Source organism: Protopterus annectens, chromosome 2.part1 (genome assembly GCF_019279795.1).
Source record: "Protopterus annectens isolate FY-2018-M chromosome 2.part1, PAN1.0, whole genome shotgun sequence".
Lineage (NCBI taxonomy): Eukaryota > Metazoa > Chordata > Ceratodontiformes > Protopteridae > Protopterus > Protopterus annectens.
The window spans coordinates 1,874,672,939-1,874,699,463 of record NC_056729.1 but is presented as its reverse complement, the minus strand read 5'-3'; the positions used below and the strand labels follow the sequence as shown (position 1 = coordinate 1,874,699,463).

The following is a 26,525-nucleotide window of genomic DNA, read 5'->3' as shown; positions in this document are numbered from 1 at the left end:
TGGTTTCCGTTTTCAAGTAATTAAGGTATGATCATGAAAAGCACATATTGATCATTTTTTATGTTTTTGCCTTAGTCTATATATTTATAAGTATTTATAAGTTACAAAGATTAGGCTTGAGACTTTTGGATATATGGTTATAGTCTATATATGCACATGTTTATATGTATTTTTTTCCATTTAATGAATGGTTGCCTATAAATGGATGAAAATATAATTAATAAATAAGTTCAAGGGATGTAGGATAATAAGAACTGATATTATGATATAATACAAGCCCTTAACAACTAGGCAGCTATATCATTACAGATATGTATTCATGAATTTATATGCATATATCTATATATATGCAGTCACATACATATGAAATTCATGTATTAAATTTATTTTGACATTTTAATAGATGTTTTACATATATATATATATATATTTTATTTTTTATTATGGTATAAATATGAAATGATATGTAATATATGATGAAGGTGAATTTTATATATAGATAGAGAGCTTTCAGAAGGATAAAGCACGATATTAATGCATATTTTGCACACATACATTAAATATCGTCTCAACTATATGTATTTGAGATTAGCGCTTCGCTATGACTGTCATTAACAAACGGTGTAGAATAACAGATATAGATAAAAAAATATATGTTTATTTATTCATTTTAGCGAAAATGGAGCTAATCGCTTGAAGAACATAATTTATTATAATAATATATTACAATAATCTATTATAATATATTAAACTATAGGTAGAAAAGAATTTTTTAACACAATATTTTGCCATAATTGATTTTTAATACTTAAAAATGCGAAGCGACATCTGTGAGGTATCTGCAAGTAAAGTGTTCATAAAAAATGGAATGAAATTGTCTTCTTTGATTGTAGTCACAACTTTAAGAACAATTAATTTAAACAAATAGACGGAATGATCCATGATGACTTCATGACATACATTTTTATAGGCTAATATGTACATATTTTTGGTCTGTTTTTAGTTTGATTTATTTTGTGTTTTTTAGATAGGCTTTTGTAATAGATTTGTGTCAATTTAATATGCAATGTTTTTTAAATATAGTTCTTAAGAAGAAATGCTTGGAGAAAGAGAGTATTTGATCTGAATCTTATACGTATAACATAAACAGCGTATGTTACTTTAAGATTTTTACAAATAGGTGTAGGAGTTTTATATGAATTGATGGAATGATTACATAATTGCATAATTACTGTCTAAGATAGGAGATTTGATTGGTGAATACAATATATAAAAAGGGAATGGACATCTAGCTTAATTGATCTGATGAAGCATGCGCATAGCATGTGAAAGCGCTTATCCATTCTGTTATTTGTTTGAATAAAGAAGATTTTACGAACTATTCTCGTGGTGTATCCTGACAGTTTTGCTGTTCTCATTTGTTCCTGATTGTTTGCTGCAAGGATACTTTGGGAGTCAACGATATATTTTTTGATAATATGTATATATTGTAATACACTAAATTTAAATATATGCTGTCGTCCTAGTGCCTGGTGGTGTTTAGCTAAGGCATTTACTTCTGAGCCTGTTCTTATGTGGTAATTATGTTCCCTTATACGTTCCTTCAAAGTCCTATTGGTCTTACCTATGTAGAAGGGGGTGATGTTATCAATTTAACCCTAGAAAGTGAAATTAAACCAATTTTGAAAAATAGAAGGATCTTCAGACCTAAATAATAATTCTTTAGGTTAATATTTTGAACAAGTAGTTCAGTTTTTAGTATTTTTAGGCATGTTTTTTAAAATGAAAAGAGCGTAACAACGAACAAGAACACTATGAGAGACTACTTCGTAAAATAAACAGACGTTTAATGACTCCAAATTAATGTTAGCTGCTAAATCAAATATTTAGACTTCCTCAGACAAACAGCAGAACAGGAAATGACATTTCTTAAAATATATGTATAGAACCAATTGAAATAAAGTGCATTTAGTAATTAGTTGTAACTAAGGTTACCTTAAAGTAGTATAATCCATTGCAAACATAAGCCTTGAATAAAGGTAAAGATAGAGTGCCTCTATAGGCATTGCAACGGAACAGCAAGTGATACTTTGTTGCAAGTAACTCCATTCATCAAAATATTTACACAGATGTTAAACTCTATAATTACTGGATTATTTAATCATACAACTTGCTTCATACTTATGTGATGTGTTAAAAATGTTATAAAACAGTGAATGATAAACTAAAAATATTTGTGTATATTTTAAATTGTTACCAAAAATATTTCCACAATTTGGAACATTATTTCCACATTTAAACATTAAAAATACTGATTAGTTTTGCCCTAGAATTCCTGTACAATAATCATAAAATAATACAATTTTACATTAGTGCATTCTGTTAGGGAATAATTGATGTTGGGTCCATTTCATATCCAAATGTGAGAGACCTTCCCTATATGTGTTATCTGTTATCACGATAACCATTTTAATACACATTTTATTGATAGGTTGTCATTGATGCCAGGTAATAAATGTGCTCTAGTGGTACCTGCCACATCAATTCATCTATGTCTAAGCTAATTTCCCTGGGCGCACCCATTGGATCTGGCATTCTTTGTTGGAGTATAACAAAGTTGAAGGAATGCCCTGTATTGCTAATAATATGCTTAGCTAGGGCATTGTTCACATCCCTTCTGCTAATAGCATAAATGTGTTCGTGTATTCTGGTCTTGAATCTACGCTCTGTCTTGCCAATGTAGAAAGCTTCACATTGACTACACAGCAGCATATACCACAGATTTTGATTCACAGTTGTAATGCTTGCTTATTTTATATGTCCTATCTTTAATGTTGAACTGAGTGCCCACTCTAATAAATTTGCATTCTGCACAGGCACCACATTTGTACATTCCTTTGGGCGCTGAGAAATGAACTTTTTGGTGCCCTTTCCAAAATAGCTTTAAGGTTTTGGCCTCTCCTGTATGTTATGTTGGGTTTTCACCTAATGCTGTAGACAAAGTACTGTCATGATTAATTCGTCCCAATTCTTATACAGGATCTCCTAATTTTTGAAAATCTAGCGAGAAAGTGTGTAAAAGACACATTGTAATTAGTGTCCTTACTTCTATCTCTAGTTGGCAGACTAACCGGAATTAGTGCCAATTCTTCTTCCCTAAAGTTTTGTTATTAAGAAGGGGAATAAAATGGCCTGACTTCCGTTTATTTACTACTTCCACTATGATGTTGTCAATCAAAGTAAGTGGATAGCCTCTTGCCAAGAACATATTTTTAGTTTGTTGCATTCATGTTGGAAATCCAGATCATCAGTAACCATGTGACATTGGCGCCCTCACTAACTGACCTTTGATCTTTTTGGTAGTAGGGATGGCTACTGGATTTTCTATGTATGTTACTTTTCAGTGTTATTAACATCCTTTGTAAGAAGAATGTCTAAATAACTGATCTCACTTTCCTGTATGTTAAAAGTGAACTGTAAAAGTTTGTCATGTTTGTCATTCGTTCTATAAAGTTAGTCACTATTGCCTTTCCATAAACAGAACATACTGTTTAAAAACCTCATCCTTAGTTCTTTTTCCAATGTGACAGTACTGCATACCATCTCCAAGAGTGTTTCAGTCAAATAAATGGTGTTATTGTCAACATTCTTGGCAACCATAAATTCTCTCACCCAATCCTATATCCTGTGGTATAACTGTATACAGATCTTTTATATCTATTGTAAGGAAAACTATGTCTATATTCAATTTAAGCCAATGTTTTTCAGAAAGGACCAGAGTCCTTACAGATATGTGCCTCCTGTGCTAGTAAAGGTTTAATAATACTATCAACTAGTCTTGCACATGCGTAAGTGGCGAACCATCAACAATAGGCCTATGTAATTTTGGTGTTCCAAAGGCTGAGATTCTGGGGATGGCATCTGCAAATATCTAAAACCTTCCATAAGTAAATCATAGTATGTTATTAATCTTCCTGTAGGCTCCATGTATCTCATTTGGTGTATCCAAATGCTTCTTCATGTATTCCACATATTTAAGTGGTCCATTAAAACCACCCCTTTATCGGTTTCATGACCCGGATCCTTTAATAAATGGAGAAAATCCCATTCCAGTGTGGTCATAACTCTGTGTTGTTACCCAAGATCTTTGCAAAGAAGTTGACAATATCCTGATGGTAAGTGTATAATTATACACTGTAAAGTCATTACTACTTTTCAGGATATTTGGTTCCAAACCAAAAGTGGAACCTGGATCATCTCCTCCTCCCCCTCTGTTCCTCGTATTGTTCCACATCTGGGCCCCGCGTCACGGTTGGTTGCTCGGGTGTTGTTGGCCTGATGAAATCCTAGTTGTCCCTGTTGGTCAAAATCTACCCCTCAGTCCATTTGCTGAGGTGTTTGGCTGATTTGTACTGTTGTTATTATTCCTTCTTGGTTATTGGTTATCTACTTTTGTCCAGTTTGATTATAACCTTAATTTTTCTTTTTACTAAATAGTAATTTCTCCATACTAGCCTCAATGGTAATGTATTTTCAAGGGCATCCAAATCAGCTGCAGAACCTAATATCTTTAGAATAAAAGCAATGAGCAAACAATGCCAACAGCTCTTGGTGAAAATTTCCACCAGCCCAGATGGAAACATTGTCTAATTGCAGTTTTTTATATTTGTATAACTTATTGTCAAATTTGGTTTACATTAGGTTGGCTGAAAAATTATTGTTCATTAAAAATCAGCCATTGTTGGTATTCCTTGCTGGTTACAGTTCCTTTGATTGATAATGTTATTATTAAAGTTGGCGTTAAGCGTAATCACAGGACAGGGCTGTTCATTCAGTCTGTATAACCCATTCCGTTGATGTGCGATGAAATCAAACCAGAAGATCTATTATCCTGGTAAAAAGGCGTTTAATGACTCCAAATTAATGTTAGCAATCAAATATTCTTAAAATATATGTATAGAACCAATTGAAATAAAGTACATTTTTAGTAAAGGTTACGTAACTCCATTCATCAAAATATTTACACAGATGTTTAACTCTATAATTACTGGATTATTACATGTGATGTGTTAAAAATGTTTGTATATTTTAAATTGTTACCAAAAATATTTCCACAATTTGGAACATTATTTCCACATTTAAACATTAAAAATACTGATTAGTTTTGCCCGCAGAATTCCTGTATTAGCAATACAGGGCATTCCTTCAACTTTGTTATACTCCAACAAAGAATGCCAGATCCAATGGGTGGCCCCTGGCAAATTAGGTTAGAGATAGATGAATTGATGTGGCAGGTACGAACTAGAGCACATTTATTACCTGGCATCAATGACAACCTATCAATAAAATGTGTATTAAAATGGTTATCGTATAACAGATAACACATATAGGGAAGGTCTCTCACATTTGGATATGAAATGGACCCAACATCAATTATTCCCTAACAGAATGCACTAATGTAAAATTGTATTATTTTTGATTATTGTACAGGAATTCTCTTGAGGCAAAACTAATCAGTATTTTTAATTTAAAATAAATATTTTAGTTTATCATTCACTGTTTTATAACATTTTAACACATCACATTAAATAATCCAGTAATTATAGAGTTTAACATCTGGTGTAAATATTCTTTACCTTTATTCAAGGCTTATGTTTGCAATGGATTATACTACTAAATGCACTTTATTTCAATTGGTTCTATACATATATTTTAAGAAATGTCATTTCCTGTTCTGCTGTTTGTCTGAGGAAGGCTAAATATTTGATTTAGCCGGTTCAACAGTTTTTATGTTTTTAAAATGAGTGTTTATATATTGTAATGTATATTTTATAAGGTCATTTTCTTTTATGTGTTTATGTACCTTAATGATTGCAGGTTGTATATTTGGCTGGGTTACATTCACTTTAAGAATCGAATGTGTGTATAATTAATTAATTTGAAATTATGTGAACCAATCACAGCCAAGAAAGTTGTATTTAAATGATTGCATATGAGTGCTATTTTATAAGTCTGAAGAAGCCTTTTTGGTTTGTTGTCTTGGAATTATAAATAAAAAGCGTGTTGGTGTTTTAAAACTGGACTGGTTCGTTAACCTTTTGACAATAGTGGAGTGTCAGTACCTTGGATATTGTATTGTCTTTAGCATCTCTACAGGAAGAGCGTGCTTATGGTGAATGGTCTTATATAATGGAACTGTTCCTGTTTGTGAAACGATTTCTTAAAGTATACATATATACATGATGATTTACTATTAGGTAAATCTGATGCTACATAGTCTTTATGTTATAGGAGATACACTTTGCAAGTACCCGAACAGTGAATTATTCAGACGGCTATGTTTTTAAGGAATGGAGGTTAGTAACAGCCTGCATTTAATTGCTGGAACCTGTGTTCTGAGAGACTGCCTTCCAGACTATCTGCAAATATACAGAGCTGAGTATATATATTTTTTTGGTTGCAGAGTTTGTTAATTGTTGCTTATATCTCTGTTGAAACTGTTGTCTCACTCTTCTGAGAGACTGATCTGCAAATATACAGAGCTGAGTATATTTTTGTGGTTTTAAAGTTTGTACTGTTAGTTGTTGCTTAGATCTCTGTTGAAACTGTTTTGTCCCACCCACCCTCCCTCCATATTTTTGGTTTGTAGTTTAAATTTGGTGGCTATTGCAGTTGCCCGCCCCACTGTAGATTTGATCTGGGACACTCCCCCAGTCCCATCTCTTTACCACATTCTACCTAATAAACTCTTTCTGCACTTGCTTTTAGTCCTTTTTAATTTAATTGCATTTTTTAAACTTAGTTTGGTCTAATATTGCTACATACTCAAGTGTGCTAGCTTGCACTGCATGTGAATTGTTTTTACTACTGTTTTTGCTACTTTTCTGTAAAAAAAAAAACTGTAAGCCTGTTTCCTAGCTTTCCTGTAACTAGTGTTCCAGATACAGACTTGCTGTATCCAGGACTGTATGTAAGCTTCTAAACCAACAAGCCTTTCTGTGTTGGAGGGAAGCCTTCTAGATTATCAGTGGGAGTGGTACGCACTAGGTAATCCTGCTTACCACATAAGGAGTGATTCTGGCCCAGAAATTGTAGTTCTTGGCCGTTTGGGCAATCTCTTCCATCTCTCTCAACTTTCTGATTTGAAAGCCTGCATTTGCACTTGTTTCTGTCCTGTAACTCGTCTAGTGCAGATACAGATTTAGTTTTTGCACTTAAATTTGCTTATTCATGCTCAGCACTCGTTCAGAACCTGTAAGCACTAAATAAGTTACTAATTACTACAGCACTCAATCTTCCTCATTACCTAGAGAAAAACAGTTTTTGTACTTACTTTTCTCACTTGCTTAGAGAAAACAGCTGTTGTACTCACTTTCCTCACTTATCTAGAGGAAAATATTTTTTTATTCAGGCATGGCCAAGGGTCTTCTCTCCTGTCTATCTGATGAATCTGGGCATCTTGAGGCAATGTAGAAATTGCCTCATATACACAGACAACCCTCTCCTCCTACCACCCAACACTACAACCTGTGAGAGATGCACTTATCTAGCCAAACTGGAGGTAAAGCTCTCTCCAACCAAGATTGAACTTCACAGTCATGAGGAGAAGGTAAACATTTGCACCACACCACACTCATCACATAGTCTCACTAAATCTACATCACCAAAATCCACACATAGTAACACAAAACATTTGTGGAGGCTCTCAATAATAATCTGTCTAAGCAACAGAGACCTCCAAAGCAGAAACGCAAGCAACCTCCACCCCCCAACACAACCCAAATGACACATAGACCACAGACTCAGTGTGCCACTCAACCACAGCCAATAAGGCAAAACAACATACCCAACACAATAGTCATAGGCAACTCTATAGTCAGGCACACTGATGTCCCACTCACCAGGATAAACAAGGAGAAGGTTACTGTCAGCTGCCTATCGGGTGCCAGGATCCTCCACATAACCTATGCACTCAGGTCACTCCACAACAAGTACAAATATGACTCTGTCATTGTCCATGTTGGTGTGAATGACCTGAGATGTACCTCCCTGGACTACATGAAAAGAGACACGAAAGAGCTCTCCGATCTTGTAGACCAAGCAGTTATGACCCTAGCCCTAATTAGCATTCTGCTATTGCCCAGAATTATACCACAGTACAAGGACAAAATGATTGACTTCAACAATTGGCTAAGCTTCTGGTGTCATTCTAAGGGTATCCAGTATCTGTCTGCTTGGGATGACATAGTCGACAGACCATGATGCTTTGCCATAGATGGCCTGCAGCTGTCGCCCCTGGGATTCTGGATACTGGCTAAGGATCTTGCTGCCCCTGTAGTGCCTTTTTTAGGCAAGGTTCAAATAACAAATTCACCACCATAACAGGAACAGGCAAGCAAAAACTGAAGGTAATGCTACTCAATGCTAGAAGTCTAAATCTCAAAATGCACTCACTCGAGGCACTCCTTAAAATGGAGAACATCGATATCTGTGCAGTGACTGAGACCTGGTTCAAGGCTGCAGAGAGCACCCCTGCACTACCAGGCTATAACTCGTACCACACTTTTCAGCCATATAACCTGGACCGAAACACCAAAGGCGGAGGTGTGTCCATATTCATTAAGGATATCCATACCTCCAGGCTAGTTGCTCAGCATAATGCATCCGAGGTTATCCAAGTGTAACTAACTCTGGGCAAAACTGCAATCCAAATTGTAGCTTGTTACAGATCCCCCACCATGCCCCAGGATTCCCACTCCTTTTTTCTTGATGTACTGGAAAATATTAGGGTTCAACCAAACAACCTAATAATGGGCGACTTCAACTACCCCACCATTAACTGGGAAAACTACTCGTATACCAACTCCTTAGTTCAACGCTTTCTGGAATTCATAAACTCCAATGCCCTGGATCAACTTATCCACACCCCCACCAGGGGCAACAATATCCTAGACCTAGTCATTACCAACATGAGTGACCAGTGTTCCACACCTAAAGTCAACTTCTCGTTGGTCCGATCCTATCATAAGCTAATCACCCTTGATATTCACATCCTGCCCCCACCCCCCATTAAGGAAACCACAGTAAAAATTTCTCCAAAGCCAACTTCATGCTTCTTAAGACAGAAGTGGTGAACCTCATGACACCCATGCAGATGGGCAATACAGTTACAACTGCTGAATCCTACACAAATGCACTCTGTAAGCACTTACACAAGTGCATGGATTGTGCTATCCCAAACAGAACCAAGACACTATCCTTCAAAAAAATGAAGCCAATCTGGTGGTCCCCTGCCATAAACAAACTGTAAAACAGAAGGAAAAAACTGTTGCAAAAGAGAGTAAAATCCCATGAGTGGAGGAACTCCCTGTTCAGCCTCAGTAAGAAGCTGAGATCCCTTATAAGATCCTCCAAAGCTAGCTATGAAAACAAAATCACCACTAATTCCAAGGACAACCACAAAGCATTCTATAGCTATGTCAAGAATCTCGATGGCAACACCCAGACCTGCTCTGAGTTACAGCACAAAGGCAAGAAAATTACAGAACCAACTGATATTGCCAACATCATGGCAGATAGGTTCAGTGCTAACTTTACCTCCCTCTCACCACCTAAAGGGCCCATATCTATACAGTAAGAATGCAGAGTCCCTGTAATCACAACTATGCAGGTAAAAGCTGCACTCTCTAAAGCCAAAAACACAGCACCCATGGGAACAGACAACATCCCAGGCTGCGTTTTACATGAACTTCAGAACGAACTGGCTCCCCACTTAAGCACCATGTTCAATAATAGCCTTGCATCAGGCTTTGTGCCCACTGAATGGCACACAGCAACAGTTATCCCACTCCACAAAGGGGGAGCCACCACTGATCCCGGGAACTATTGACCTGTTAGCCTGATGAGCCTGGTCTTCAAGACCATGGAACGTATCATCATGGAACTCATAAACAAAGACATTGCTAACCTCCAAACTCTGGATACCACCCAGTTCGGGTTTGTGAAAGGCAGACCATGCCTCCTGAACCTGATCAACTTCTTTGAGGCAGTCACCAAAGCCGTAGATGAGGGTAAGGTGGTTCATGCAGCCTATCTTTACCTCGCCAAGGCTTTTGACACCATCCCCCATTCTGGAATTATAGCTAAACTCACTAAACTAGGTATAAATCTCTACGTCACAAGATGGGTTGACAACTGGCTCACTGGCAGAACCCACACTGTAAAAGGTTGCAGACTCCAAATCTGACCTCAAAGCAGTGACAAGTGGAGTACCACAGGGTTCCGTCCTGGGACCTCTCCTGTTTGGTATCTACTTCTCTGAAGTACAGGCTAACACAGAAGGCCTCTGGCTAATGAAGTTTGCAGATGACTGCAAACTAGGAGCCATAGTCAAGTCCCCAAATGATGTGGACATCCTACAGTAGGGCCTCGCTGAGACAGATGCCTGGTGTCAGACCATTGCCTCAAGCTCAATGCCAAAAGGTGCAGTGTCATCCCCTTTGGTAAAAACTCTGTACCCATGAACTAACACATAGGCAGCAATCTACTTAACACCGAATGCGTGATAAAAGACCTTGGGATCCAGGTGGACAATAGTCTCTCCTTTGATAGTCACATCACCACAGTAGTCAGGAAGTCCTTCTACATGGCACACCTCATCATAAAAGGGTTCTCATCCAGGAAAAAATAAGTCATTGTTCCCCTCTATTCGACACTCATTAGACCCATTATAGAGTACAACGCCCCTTTTGGAATGTACCTCACAAGACATCTGGAGCAGCTGGAAAGGCCACAGAAGTACCTCACAAAGAGGATTACTGGCCTCAAACAAATACCCTACACTGACCACCTCAAAAAACTCCAGCTTTACTCCGTAGCATATCACCTACTCTGATGTGATCTCTGCCTAACATATAAAGCTATGTCAAACCCAGAGCTGTTGGACATGCTACACCTAAAGAAATCCCAATCTCTCCGAGCTACACACTCTAGGGACCTAAATCTTGTCACCACAATAAACAGGGCATGCTGGAGGGAGAGATTCCTGTCCCAGAGACTTCCCATACTCTGGAACAGGCTACCCATCTATGTCAAGCAAAGTTCTTCATTAGCACTCTTCAAGAAAAATCTTGATGAGTGGATGGGAAATAGGAAATACACCCCGGGGATCACTTCTGTGTCTCTGCTCGACAGTGGCACAGGAAAATAACTTTCTTAGGTGGCGTAAGCCGATAGCCTAGTACCTACCTATGAACCTATGGAGGCATGGCATGATGGCGTCACGATTAGGAGTGCTTTTGCAAAGTAAATAGTAGGGTGAGTGCTTAACAGCATTCACGCTAAAAAGGGGGTTTATTGCAAAAGTAAACTGGATAAGTGCATGTTTAACTGCATTCTGGAACCTAGTATGGATATATAGATAAATAGGCTCATCATTCATCTGTGTTTAAGAAGGTACAGTAAACTGTTTATTTGAACGACGCAAAATAGAAATCACTTCATGATTGATTTTTGACAGCATACAAGGGTTGTAAGCTGAACGATTATGTTATAACATGTTTCATGGTACTATATCTTTCATTTGAAAGGACCTAGCTACACCACAGGATAGATTTGGAGGGATATTTAAATGTGTGCAATATGACTTGATCCATGAATGTGTAAGTAATGATGTACTGATTTGAATGAGTCGAGCGAGTGCTTGACCATATAATCAGTTATACTAAGTAGGGAATGTTATGTCACGATGGTATACATTTATTATTGTATGATTTATTTATTTATTTATTTATTTATTTATTTATTTATTCAACATTTGTTGACCGGGAAAGTCCGACTAGGTTCCACAGAGCCTGTTTTCAGCAGAGGCCTGGGGAGAAATGCTCCAGATGCATTTCTTTGGAATGTGGGAGGAAACCAGAGTACCCGGAGGAAACCCACGCGAACACAGAGAGAACATGCAAACTTTACACAGAAGGCACCCCAGCCGAGAATCCAACCAGAGAACCTCTTGCTGTGAGGCGACAACATTAACCACTGCGCCGCCCAAAGTGTGATGATCTATATATAACAAAAGCAACTAGATAGCTAGTTGATTTATAGATGCACAATACAATTTATGCTGCTAAGGATGAGATATGCATATATTTTAAAGTGGAGTGTGCATACAATTTTATTATGTGATGAATTTTGAGTATTATAATGTGGATTTTATTTATGCATCAGCAACTAAATAGTTAATTTGTTGCTGTTTTAATCTGTTTATGATGTCAAGCAACTAGGGGGCATTTTCTAATGAACTGATTTGCTATAACAAACATTTGAATTTAATTAGGGGGAGGTGTTATGTATAAATGGAAATGTTTGGCAGCCTATGCACTTTTCCTTGTAAATGGTCTGGTAAAGCCACATTTTGTGGTGAAAGTGCTTACCTACTTGAAAATAAATGTGATTTTATTTTACTGAATGGTGATACAAGTCGTGCTTCAGTTTACCGATGCTGTTTTCTGCTGTTTTGCCTACATTTTACAACGGGGACTGTTTGCCTACTGGGGAGCATTCTTTCTTGGACCTTGTTGGATTAGTTTATTTTTTATTTATTTTTTTATTTTACATTTGTTAACTGGGGGTGTCTGACTGAGCTGAAAAGGCCCTTTTTCAGCAGAGGCCCAGGGAGAAAAGCTCCACAAAGAAAAATTACAGACACATTTAGTTATTTAGACATGATCAGTATACACACAAATTACAAGAGACATGTTTTTACAGTGGTATGCGGCACAAACAGTTACAGTGGAGAGAACAATCAAAAAAATATTAATTTTAAAAATAAAGGTAAGTAATAGATTTGTGATGTACGGCTGAACTTTGGAACATAGGTAGAATACATACATAGTACACAGGTACAGTACATACATTGTAGATTAGCCAGTGTTTGTGAGTAAGATTGAAAAACTATTATCAATTGCTCTAGATTTAGTATGTATATGTTATCCACTTTCACTAGCCTGGGGAGCAATCATGGCACTGCCAACTTTGCTTGAGATGTTGCCTGATGAGGTCTTTAAAGGAGGCTTTGGATGATGTGTTTTGAATGCTAGTAGGGACAGAGTTCCATTTTTTAGCTACCAAACTACTATATAGTGCATCTCCAAAGCTATTTTAGCTGTTGGTGACTTCTAGTAGTAGTTTGCTTGATGATTTAAGAGGCCTTTTGGCTGAGTGATGTTGTACTAGGTTTTTGAGGGCTGGACACTTATTGGGGAGGTAATAGATAGAATGATAGAGGCAGAGCTGATTGTAGGTTAGGAGGTTGGGCAGTTCAAGCCAGTGGAGCTGTCTCAAAGCAGTACAGTGATGAGTTCTATATGAGCAATTTGCAGCAAAATGGGCAATTCTGTTATAGCAAGCTTCCATTTTGCTTAGTTCAGTTTTGTTGAGATTAGTCAGAATGGGAGATGCATAGAGTAGGGTGGATAGAAGTTGGGAGCGAGCAATGGCTGATCTTGTGTTGTTGGCAAGAAATGGTTTGATACGGTAGAGTGACCCCAGTCTGGCATGTACTTTTTTAATAGTTAAGTTCAGATGACTATCAAATTTTAGGTGGGAGTCTATGGTTATTCCCAATAGCTTAGCCTGTGCCATTGGAGTAGCATTTGTGGAGTAGATAGTGAATTGACTGTTAGTGTTTTTGTTATAACTGGTTATAATCATAAGCTGAGTTTTCTTTGGATTGAGGATAAGTTGGGCTTTGGTAAGGTAGTTTTCAACGTAAGAGAATGCTAGATGAGTGGTTTGCAGGAGGGTGGGAATGTTTTGTACAGCACAGATTAAGGTAGTGGCATCTGCATACTGAATTATAGATGCATACTGTGTGGAGGTGTGGAGGCCATTTGTGAAGACTGTGAATAGTAGTGGTCCTAAGATAGAACCCTGTGGGACTCCTATAGTTATGGGCAGCTGAGGAGAGAGAGAATTTTAATTACTTAAATTATTATAAGTAAAATAAGTAAAATAAATGAAAAATTAACAAGATAAGTATTAATTGAGTTCAAGTAGGGGAATAGAAACTTCTATGTTTTTATTATATGTTGCTTTGTTTGGCTTATGTATAATGTAAATAGTAACCCATTTTGACCTACCTTTGTTTGTGAAGAATTATTGGACTCTGAACATCCTGAATAAATGATTACTGTTTCTCAGTTGTTTATGAATCCCTCCTTTTTAGAATAAAAACAGATATCAAGTGATGTACCATATCAGTTGATACTTTGAAAGATGTAGTTGTAAGAGTAATTTTTTTGGGGACAGCTATCTTGGAATCAGTTTTTTGTTTCTTCTTTCTAGGAGCAGTCCAAGGATTTGTTTCTTTTATTATTTTAAGAGTAGGGGCCATCCATTCCATTTCTTCTGGGATAGACACTATGTTGTTGTTTTTGATGAATATAGTAGCTTCTTCTAAGTCATTAAAGGTTCTCATCTCATTGGCAAAAAGTATGGAAAGGCCAACTGTGTTTTAATGTTGTTTTGTTTCAACAGTTTTATTATTAACTTTTTCCTTTGTTCTAGTATTCTGGAAGAATAATCATTGTCAAACCTTATCAGGCTTTGATTGTATTTTAAGGGTGATTTTCTCCAAGCAGATTTTAATATTAGTTCCTTGTCCAGAAATGAAAGAAATGTTATAACTATGGATCTAGGTGGAGTATTTGTTGAGTTAGACACAGGTTTCCTCAGTGCTCTGTGTGCCCTTTTAGTTCCAAATGAAAGTCCCTCTTTCAAGTCTAAAAATTCAGGAATCCAGGTTGTTAAGAATGAAATAATGTCTTCTCCTTCAGTGTTTTCAGGCAGGCCAAAGATTCTTATGTTGTTTCTCCTTTCCCTGTTTTCTAAGTCATCTATTTTGTTAAGCAGCCATGTATTCTGTTTAAGCAGAAATTCTTTTTGGAATTCTTCCTCTTTGAGTCTCCCTTCAGTATCATTTAGAGAAGTCTCCATAGTTGTTATTTTTGTATGGTGTTGCTGTAATAGTTCCTTAAGAGTATCAGTCTGTTTTTGAGAATTTAATTTGAGGTTTTCTAAGTTATTTTTAAAGCCATCCATCTTCAAAGATAGTTCCTGTAAGGTAGATGTCATCAATTGCAGTTCTTTATTCAAAGCAGCATCTGGATGAGAATTCCTTGAGTTGTTCATGTTCAATGACTCAATATATCTCCAAATTACTTGACAGGAAAATTTGTGTACATCTCCACCAAAATTGATATTTATGTAGCTTAGTAGTTTACCTATAGATTTCCGACATTTTAAACTTGAAAATAATACAATTTTCCTATATTATCATACTAGTTTATGGAGCTCTCGAAATTCACTGTTCCCAGTTGGCCATCTAGGCTCTTCCCCCACTTTTTTTTTTTTTGTACAACATGTCAGAAAACCATTATGCTTGGCTAGTATTCAAAGATAAAAAAACAAAACATGAAAAAAAGACTGCTTCTACTACTGTTTGAAAGTTGCATCATTCTGATGCCTTCTACAGAGCAAGTGGCAGTCATGCATAACATCATAGGACTTAGCTAACATTCAGAAATCTGCACAAAATAAAATAAGAAATGAACAGAAAACTCTGTTAATATTTTAGCTTTGCATTGCTCATATGCTTTCCAGCAAGGCAGTAGCAAATGAGGTCATAAAATTCCTGAAAGTCTACTTTTCTCTGAATGTAAAAGGCACAGGTGAAACTAATGAATGACTTGTGAGTTGTTGTGAGTACAACTGCAGTTTGAGATGGAATTTGACTAAGACCATTGAAACTTCCTGTTTTCTCCAACCCCGGCAGCCAAAGCTGGGACATGCTCAGAAAGCCAGACTGAAAACGTAAACAAACATCAGAACCACAAGAAAAAAATCTCTGGAACTGTGCCTTTAAAATGCTGTATCAGAAATGGCTGCTAATGAAAATCAAACAAAGCAAAGTAATTAAAAAATTGGATTGATGCTGACACTCAAAATTAGGCAGTTCACAGTACTGTTGTAAGCTAATGAGAAAGAAGACTGCAGTAAATGATCCTCTTAACATAGGGAGTTCTCTCTGTCCCTCTAAAATGACATAAGGAGGGTAAAGATACTGATGGTAAAACAAAATCATGTTACTAATGGGAACCTGCCTTCAGGATATTTTTGGGGTACAACAAATTAGAAAAAAACACTTACTTCGATACAGGGACAATAATAATGCAGAAAAGTTCAAGATATGTTGAAAAAGCATATCTTTACAGTTTTTGGGTGCAGTTCTCCTTTAACCATTTTTCTATAAAACTCATGTATTGTCAGCATACTGGCTAATTTACTATGGGAATAACTTGGGTTTGCTTCCAAAATGGAAGTTTATGCTTCACCCCCACTCAAAAAAAATGAAGGGAAGACTGAGACACCCAATGTATTCTTTTGTTTTCCCCATATGTCAGCCACGTTTGCAAAAGACTTTCAAATAACTCTTGTCATTTCCATGTGCCTTTTGTAAAGAGGCATACCTTTTTCCCTCTCTGACCCATTCATGTTTTACCAAGCCAGTCTTCATATATTATTGGTCAAATTCAGGAATCTGAATTTGTGATTCCATTAATATAATCTTAATAGGACAGTCACCACAAAACTTGCCCTTTTATCTGATAAAAATGTTCTTCATGTTAATGCCTGGACTTTTTGGGGTTGAAGGTGCCCATAGTGACATTATTTTATTTATTTTATTTATTTTATTTGCAGTTGGTTTACCAGGATAGTCCATTGGGCCAAAAGAACCCGTTTTCAATGGAGTCCTGGGGAGAAAAGCTCCAATATTGACAAAAAATTAGGTACATACATTTACTACAATATAATTATACAGAGTAGAGATAAAAATTAATACATTTAGGCTTGAATTTGAGAAAACATTTAAGGATGAGGAGAAAGACTGTGATATAGGCAGAGTTAAATAGATGCTAAAATTACTAGACAATTATGCACAGTAGAGGTAAAACATTAATACATTTAGGCAAAATTTTGAGAAAAATACATTTAGGCATAAATTTGAGAAACATTCAGAATTAAGAACAGTATTGAGATAAGCAATCAGGGAAGTTATTGAGGAGGGAGCTCAGAAGGTCTAAGTTAAAATAATTTTAGTGTGGGAACATAAGCTTTAGTAGGGTGCGGTGAGTGGAGATGGAATGTTGCAGATCTATGAGGGAGGGAGCAAGAACAATCCCATTGGGATATTAAATATGTATGAAGTGATTTTTTGAATATGTGTTTATTGGTAATAGTACGAATGGATGGAGGAAGTGAGTTCCATAGTCGGGCAAGGTTAAAAGATAGTAAGTGTTTGGCTGGGGAGTGACTTGGTTTGTGTACTATTAATAGATTTTGGTGGTTAGACCTTAGGACTCTGTTAGGTAGGTGCATTCTGAAGGCAGTAGACAGAGAGGGACAAAGAGAAGGACTGGAAATGAGCTAGCGAAAGTCAACTGAATATATGTAAGCTGGTTTGGTAATTCAAGCCAGTTTAATTTTTGAAGGTACAATGGTGGGTTGAAGACCTGTGCTTTAATTTGGCTATTTTGTTATAGCAGGAAGAAAGTTGTTTTTTAGGAGGCCTGAAGATTAGCAGAAGTGGAGCACCATAGAAGGAGGGAATGAGAAAAGAGGAAGCGCGATTTTGGAGGAATTAGTGAGGTATTGGTTCTGACGATAGAGCATGCCTAGTTTTTGATGGGTTTTTTTTATATTTAGTAGTAGATGGGAATTATAACTAAGTCTATTGTCAATTAGTACTCCTAATACCTTAGTTTCAGAGCCTAGATCTAGGGGTGTCTTATTTAGGCTGGTAATAGTGAAGGAGTTGGTATTAAAGGAGGCAGCTTTGGAAGGTGAAAACCATAAGTTTTGTTTTGGAGGCATTGAGTGCTAAGTGGTTTATTTTCATCCAGTGTTCAGTTATTAAAGGCTTGCTGAGTAAGTTTTGGAGTAGTGAGGAGATGGCAGAGCAGATAATTGTAGAGTCATCTGCATATTGAATGATGTTTGCAAAAGGGATACATTGATGAATGTAATTGCCAAATATATTGAAGGGGAGAGGGCCCAGAATAGATCCTTGGGAACACCAGTGGGGGTGCTTATGAATGGGAAGTAGCCTTCTTCCATCTGACTGCTTGGTGTCTATTTGACAGATAGCTAGAAAAACCAATTTATGGAAGAGAGAGAGGTTGAGTTTTGACATTTTAGTTAAAAGCAGGTTGTGTGAGATGGTGTCAAAGGCCTTGGATAGGTCAAGAAGTAGGGTAGAGACAATGTGTCCAGCATCACGTGCTTTATTGACAGTCTCAAGAAAGGATAAAAGGGCAGTCATGGTACTATGGTTTGGCCTGAATCCATGTTGAGTGCGGGTTAGCAGGTTGTTATCTAAGAGATGAGGCAAGAGTTGAGGTGAACACACTTTTCCAAAAGTTTTGAAATGGGGAAAGAATGGCAATAGGCGAAAATTATTGATGTTATAGTTGTTGCCTTAAGGGGATAATGAATGCTTGTTCCACAGTGTATAGTGGCACGGTGTGTTCTTGGATGGAACGGTTTATTAGAATGCTAATGGGATAGGCAATGGCATCTGCAGCTATGTGTAGGAAATAAGAGGGAATGTTATCAGGGGCATTAGTGCATGGCTTTAATTTTTGGAGGAGTTTCTTAATAGTGGTAGTAGATACAGGTTCCACATTCTGTGGTAGTCTGACCTGGCTGAAGATGTTATGGTTGCTGAGTTGTCATTTGATATACAAGGAAGAGCTAGACAGGTGAATATTCAGAGAAGTAATGGTAACTTTCTTTTGGGGCAAAGGTAGGGACACCTGCCCTCTCTCTCATCACCAGGGAGCAGGTCCGTAATGTCCTCTCAAAGGCAAAAAATACATTTTCCATGGGACCCGATAACATCCCTGGCTGTATCCTACATGAACTCAGGCATGAGGTCTCAGCTCCATTAGACACCCTATTCAACCAAAGCCTGAGCACCAGCTTCATCCCAGCTGAATAGAGGACAGCCACTGTCATCCCTCTATAGAAAGGTGGAGTGCCCACTGACCCAGGCAATTATAGGCCCATCACCCTAACTAACCTGATCTGTAAGGCCATGGAACGCATTATCATGGACCTTATAAACAAGGACATTGACAATTTCCAAAAGCTTGACGCCACACAGTTTGGTTTTGTCAAAGGGAGATCATGCCTGTTAAACTTGGTCGACTTCTTTGATACAGTCACCAAAGCCATGGACGAGGGGAAGACGGTGCACACCACCTAGCTTGATCTAGCCAAAGCCTTTGACAGTATTCTCCACTCGGGCATAATAGATAACTCTCCCAGCTAGGTATCAACCCATATGTTACCAGATGAGTAGCTAAATGGCTCATTGATAGAACCTACTCATTTAAAGTAGGGGAAGCCACCTCTAGTAGTAGACCTTCAATGAGTGGTGTACCCCAAGGATTGGTCTTGGGGCCTCTGCTGTTTGGCATATACTTTTCTGAAGTGCAAGCCAAAACCAGTGGTGTGTGGCTGACCATTTGCAGATGACTGCAAGCTGGATGCTGACTTAAATTCCCCTAATGATGTGATTGGCCTTACCCAAACTTATGACTGGTGCCAGAAGCATGGCCTCAAACTGAATGCCAAGAAATGCATCATTATCCCCTTTGGGGAAAATGTCATCCCCACTAATTATCACATTAATAACAATGTACTAAGCATGCACGTAAGGGACTTGGGCACCCAGGTTGATAGCAAACTGACTTTTGACTACCACGTTGCTGCCATTGTATGGAAAGCTTTCTACATGGCCAACCCCATAAATAAGGGTATTTCATCCCGGAACAAGGAGGTCATCACATCCCTGTACTCCTCCCTTATCAGACCCATTATCGAGTACAATGCCCCCTTCAGCATGTACCTTGCCAAGCTAGTGCAGCAGTTGGAGAGACCACAGAGGTTCCTGACCAGGAAAATCCAGGGTCTCAAACACCTGTCCTGTACAAATAGGCTAAAAGCCCTGTCCCTGTACTCAGTATCATACAGACTGCTCAGAGGTGACCTGTGTCTGGCATACAAGGCCATTTCAGACCCAGCCTTGATGGAGTTGCTGCATATCCATAAGACAAACTCCACTCAAGCAACCCACATGCAAGGCCTTAACATGGTCTGTGACATTAACAGAACTTGTTGGCGAGATAGATTTGTGTCCCAAAGACTCCCCCTTCTATGGAATAGACTCCCTCTCTATGTGAAGCAGAGTACTTCTCCAGCCTTCTTTAAGAGGAACCTAGACGACTGGATGGGAAACAGAAAATATACCTCTGGGATCCCACCCATGTCCTTGCTGGACAAGGGAAACAAGTGAGGGAACATGGGTGAAATTCTTGGCTAGAGGCCCTCCAGCCCAATAGCCTAGTTTCATCCTATGAACCTATGCAAATGCAGAAACTATAAAAACTGAGGCTTTTATTAGACTGAGAGGTTTAACATATGCAACATTATGCTTTTCTATGCAAAATGTACCCAATAATGTTATTATTTCTAATTGTTTGAATAATCAGACTGATAATGTGCACAGAAAAATGTGTCATCATAATAGGTAAAACACATTTGAGTAAAAATGTTCAGGATAATGTTATAAAATCTTACTAAGTTTGCAGTGATGGATCCACAGATGTAGAAATAGTGTCATGGTATGTAAAGTTTTGTCCTCCAAAGTCTGGGAGTGTAGGGAACTCCCATCAGTTATGGGGGAGCCATCAATATGGCAAATATAATTGTTGTTGAGCCCTTAAGTGGATGATGTATTGGAATAAAGTCCCACCCCCAGGGGGTTCTTGGCATTACTTTGAAGTAGAAAAGTACCTTGCATGGAACTGGATGGCCTTTCTCGGATGTCTTTGACCAGTATATTAGCTCAGCCTTAGTCCCAGTCATTTGAGATGGGAGGGGTGAAAACTTTGTTGCCCATTTATCTGAGCTGGGGGGGAAGGGCAACATAATATAGAGACTGAAGCAGTGTATGACTGCAGAGGTGTTAATCCTATAACCACATCTGAAATGTTTGTAGCTGCCTTATCCACACTCACAAGGTAAAAGGGTGACAGAGGCATTGCATAGAAAGTATTAAGGCCAGAGGCCAAAAGTGGGGGAGGCATTCCCTCTGAGGGTGTGGTACATTACCCAGTGGTGGGTGACTTCAAATCAAAGGGGGGCTGCAGGAGACAGCTGAATGGGTGGGGCCAACATGAAGGGGTGTGGTCAACTAAAAGGGGTGGAGCTATGGTGCAATGGGATCAATGCTTGACATGCTTACATATTTACATGAAATAAATGCTCAGTCAGTATGGTGCATGCTGAATACTCTACACAGCATACATTGTTACATACATGTATTCTAGTGTGGTACTAATTATGTGAATAATTTAACATTTGTGAATTAAAGGAATCACTGGTGATATGTCTATAAAGAAACATTTGCATTTCCTAACCACATGTAGTTCTCTCATTTAGAATCAGTGTGCCTACATCAGGCTTAACTCTAGCCACCAGTTTGCCCAAAATAAAAATAATAATAATAATAAAAATAATAATAATAAAAAAAATAATAATAATAATCATAAGAAGAAGAAGAAGAAGTGCCCTTTCACTTAGGGTAGATACCACTAATGACCAGTCAAATTCTGTTTGTCTTGAGTGTTCACTTCTTCCTCCTTGCCATCGGTCACTCACATGTTTCTTCCTCGTATTGGCTTCTTTTCCATTCCCATGATATATAACCCATCCATCCACAACTCATTTTCCCATTTTTACACATGAATTTTGGGTGTCACTTCAGCTGTGACAATCATTTAAAGCCAATGCTCACACCACTGGTTGACTAGCCCTGCTGTGGTTGTTCTTCCATACAACAAGCCTGTATGTACACTCACAGCTATAGCCAATTTAGAATGTCCAGTCCAATGAATGCATGTCTTTGGAGTGTGGAAGGAAACCAGAGCACCAGGAAAAAACCCATATGAACACAGAGAGGACATGCAGACCACGGACATAAGGCATCCCTCCTGCTGAGAATCGCACCAGACAGGGAGGACATGCAGACTACAGACATAAGGCACCCTTCCAGCTGAGAATCGCACCAGACAGGGAGGAAATGCAGACCACGGACATAAGGCACCCCTCCAGCTGAGAATCACACCAGACAGGGAGGACATGTAGACCACAGACATAAGGCATCCCTCCAGCTGAGAATCACACCAGACAGGGAGGACATGCAGACCACGGACACAAGACACCCCTCCAGCTGAGAATTGCACCAGATAACCTCTTGCTATGAGGCAACAAGACTACCTGCTGCATCAACTTCATTCCCACAAACTAGAAATTCACAAATATGCCTCTAATCCTTCCTCAGTGTAACAGTTAGTTAAATGTATTCCAGCCTCCTTCCTATTCAAAGCCATCTTCCAGCTTCCCTCTCTCTGCATGTCACCCGCATTAGAACTTGTCAGAAGACAGTCCCTTAGTGCTAGAAGCCAGCTAGCTACTTGGAGAGCTCCCCACATTAAATGATTTCAGATACACGCACGTCACTGATCCCCATCACTATAGTGAGAGTAGCAGTGACTGTTCCCTCTTTGGTCTCATATTTAAGTGTGCATCAGTCTATCTATCTATGTTATCTGTTATGTATGAAGGAGGTAATGGTACCAGTAATTTCCCTTCACAAAGATAACAAATCTGCAGTAACAGGATATGGGTTAACCATAGTGCTTGCTGTTTGCAGCAGGTGTAGAGTTCTCATTTATTGATCTTTTTCTTGCATGCCTTGGATGGCTTAAACAATACTTGGCATATATGCATGTAACTTGTCTGCAAAAATGAACCAATAATTCAGGCAAACAAACAATAATAACTCAACAATAATAACTCAGAGGTTTGAAAAAAAATTAGTCCACCAATAATCAGTAATAAATGTTTATTCCAAGCATGAATTTTGCAGATAGTACACAGATCTATTGGTAGGAGATTTGATTTTACTGTTTTAGTAGATGCATAAGAGAGCATACCTGTGTGTGTGCATTATAATGTCCATTTTATACACTGCTTTGGATAAATATATTAATATGATGGATTATATATTTGATGTACATGTGAAACCAGGGCTAATGAAATATTTTCCCATTGTACCCACTTTAAATTCATTCCCAGGTGGCTAACATGTAGCTTATTAGAATCTGTTATTAAATGCTGATCTGTAAATGTGAGTTTTTTTTTTCAGACACCTTTATTGAATTATCACTTGTGACATCAGCAACTTTACTTTCATATAAAAGATATCAAAGTGTATTAACAAGTTCATATTTACAAACATTATACTTCACATTACATTGCTATATATTACATAACCTAAGCAGCATTACATAAATTATTAAATTCCTGCCCTTTTCTTTTAAACAAAAAACATCTTTATTAAACCATCACTTATGAGAAAGGCAATTATACATTTATATTAATGAAAACAAACCACATCAACACAATCCTAGTTACAAGTATTTTACATCAAACACTATACTGAGATACTCCCAGTTGCAAACATTACATAGCTCATTTAAATCCTGCCTTCTTTTAAACCTCATTCCTCCCCTGTATGTATCCATACATGTGAATTCATCCTCTGAGAAAGTAGTATCTGCAAGTTGTTTGTGAAATATTTGTTGGGAATAAATCTTTATTGGTGTACCACATTTTTTCATGCTTCTGTGATTAAGTCATCTTGTAAGCTAATTGTCTATGTTTTGGATTCAGTTTATTCTACTGTTAACCAAATGATCTAAGAGGTACAGCAAAACATGCAGGAATGCAGTGTTGCAGTTTCACAAGCAAAAAAGGGACTTGTACATCATTTGGTTATAATGATCAAGTCTAATTCCTGGCTCATAGAAATAGGGAAGAGTGCAAACATAAATGGTTCAGAAAGTCACAGCCAGAGCAATCATCTATGGATTATAAAACTGCTCAGATCAGAAGATGGAGTGAGCCCTGCAGCTTTAATTGAAAATGAGTTAACAAAATAGATGGACATGTAGCAACCATCAAAAGTGAGACTGCTCACTGAATTGTAAAATGGAACATGCCAAACCTTGGTACCCAAAACTCTCACAAAAAGTTTCTGAACTGACTGGAAAAAAAACATTTGCTTAAATTTGTAAAGGAAAGAAAGGGATGAGTTGGCTACCAAGTACGGCTCTACTAAGTTGTTTCTATTATGCAAGGCTTTTGTGCCTTTTGTTGTCAGGTTGTGTTCCCTGCACAGATACTCCACCTCAAAATTTGATATTATGATCACTTTTCATCTTATGCACAAACAGCAGGTCTTCAGTACACTGAGTGAGCTGGAAGACTATATGAAAATGTGTAGGAAAAAGGATACACCCTGAGCTCAGACAGAGGTGTTTCCATCAGTGGGACAAGAAAAAGATGCTGTCACCCACTTCTCTTCCAAGCTTGTTACTTCAGGATAAAGAGGTCAAAATAATTGGCATCCCTTAAAGAGGTTCAGCATAGGAACAGCAGTTGTTTCCTCAAGGACACTAGGTGGTCTGAAGCCCTAGTATGGCTAGATGAACAATAAGAAGATACTGACATTCCCAACAAGGATTCTTTTGTCATTACTTCATATTCAAAAGAGGATAATGCATATAATCAGCTTGACAAAGGAAGAGACAACAGCTATAATGGATGTTATTTGCACATACACCATCCTTGAAAATGCTATTTGCACCAAAATGATGTTTTTTCCTTTGGTCTAAATCATTCACCAGGCATAATAGGAGGAGTGAAATACAAGACCATGTGAAAGTAAGTAGCCTCCTCTCTCTGCTTCTCAACCATGATTATTCATGATCATAATAGTGATGTATAGGAATAGTAAAATGAGGGGTTACTTTTACTTATCAGGAATATAATGATCCATACTGTATGTAGGACTTTTACTGAAGAGACTTCATCCCAGCTAATAGCCTGACAACTACCCTACTTTTCTACTAGATGAGCACATATCTGCATTATAAAGTAAAGTTTTAATATGTGAGGAATGCTTGCTATCATATGCTCATATTAATTTAAAACACTGTGTGAAGAGGACTTTAGTGTGCTGGCACTACCTTAACTTTGCTTGTCATATCTGTGAAGATTTATGACCTAAATGATGGGATTAGAAAATGACAGAATGGCAGGAGGGTGTGGTGCGTGGTTCATGGAAGTGCATATGTGCAACACATCTGAACTGCTCATATGATATGTTATTTAATCTTTGCAGTGCCTGAGTAATGAATGAATAAGACTGCAAGACTTGTCAGAGTCTTTCCATATTATAATTAACTGGCATGCAAGGTCACCATAGGCTGGACAGCTGAAAGAACTACACCTGGTGTAATGTACACAGTGGAGGCTGTGCAGCTATGTGTGGTATAGCAGAAATGATACATATCTGATACCAGACCTGGGTTACCTGTATTAGGGGAATTCCAGAGACATATCTCTGTAGTTCTAAACATGACCATGTATTTGAATACATGCATTTAGTCGAATGCACCACTTCTGAACGTTGCATCCTCCGAACCTAAATGTCGACTCTCTCCATGGCAAACAGTCTGAATGTTGACCGTAACTCCAAATTCGACATTTCCAATCACTCAAACACCACAACAAGCGCTACCATGGGTCCAGAAGAGGGTTATTAGCCTGACTGGCATTCGGTGTTCGGGGATTTGGCGAATGAAAATTTGACATTGTGCAATCTTGGGTCACAGCCTTCGACATTTAGGATGTTGGACAACCACCTCTCAACTAAATGCATGTATGCCCCATGTACTATGTATGTAGACTAGAAGGGCCTGAAGAAAAGCTCCAATATCAGATACGTGATACAGTCTTAGTTTTTCGACTCTCTTAATGTTAATAGATGAAGGTAGCAGTTGGGGAGAGCTTGATTGTTTCCCTCTTTAACCCTGGTCTGTCGAAGGACACCAGCGAAGAACCCTGGCACAAGTGAGGCATGCCTCCCCCCTCCCACTGCCATGCTTAGAGGCTGCCTGGTCCACAGCATACCTTATAATTTAAATTCATGAATAGTTATTGAGTTTAACAGTTTAGTTTTGTGTGTGTAGCCCAGACTTTTAAAACATTACTGCAACACTTTGGTACAGCACTGCTAAAAACATTAACAATGTACATAGAAAGGAAGAGTATTATGTCAATAATACAACGTCCAGAATATGCATGCTTAGGAACTATCAGCAAAGGGAAAAGTTCTGCGATGGAATGCCTATGAGAAATGTTACTTCCCTTTTCTCTTAGTTGCTGCGGGATTCACCTTCCTCTCCTACTAACATGCTTAAAACTGTTGTTCAACAAACTGCTTATTGCAATAGTCTAGAGCAGTTCATCACTTTAACTTCAACTTTGTTATA

General features: G+C 38.0%; 1 protein-coding gene across 3 annotated transcripts in view; it reads left to right on the top strand.

Annotated features, from left to right (window-relative positions):
• The window catches only part of LOC122794670 (probable N-acetyltransferase camello), a 180,489-nt gene that overhangs the window by 146,546 nt on the left and 7,418 nt on the right, over positions 1–26,525 (top strand). Inside the window, exon 2 of one of the 3 annotated variants that reach the window (XM_044063292.1) lies at positions 6,292–6,356. The exons of the other annotated variants lie outside the window; for them this stretch is intronic. Coding sequence (XP_043919227.1) covers positions 6,338–6,356 — 19 coding nt within the window. The 5' untranslated portion in view covers positions 6,292–6,337. The remainder of the gene's footprint in view (positions 1–6,291; positions 6,357–26,525) is intronic. 3 annotated transcript variants of the gene reach the window in all.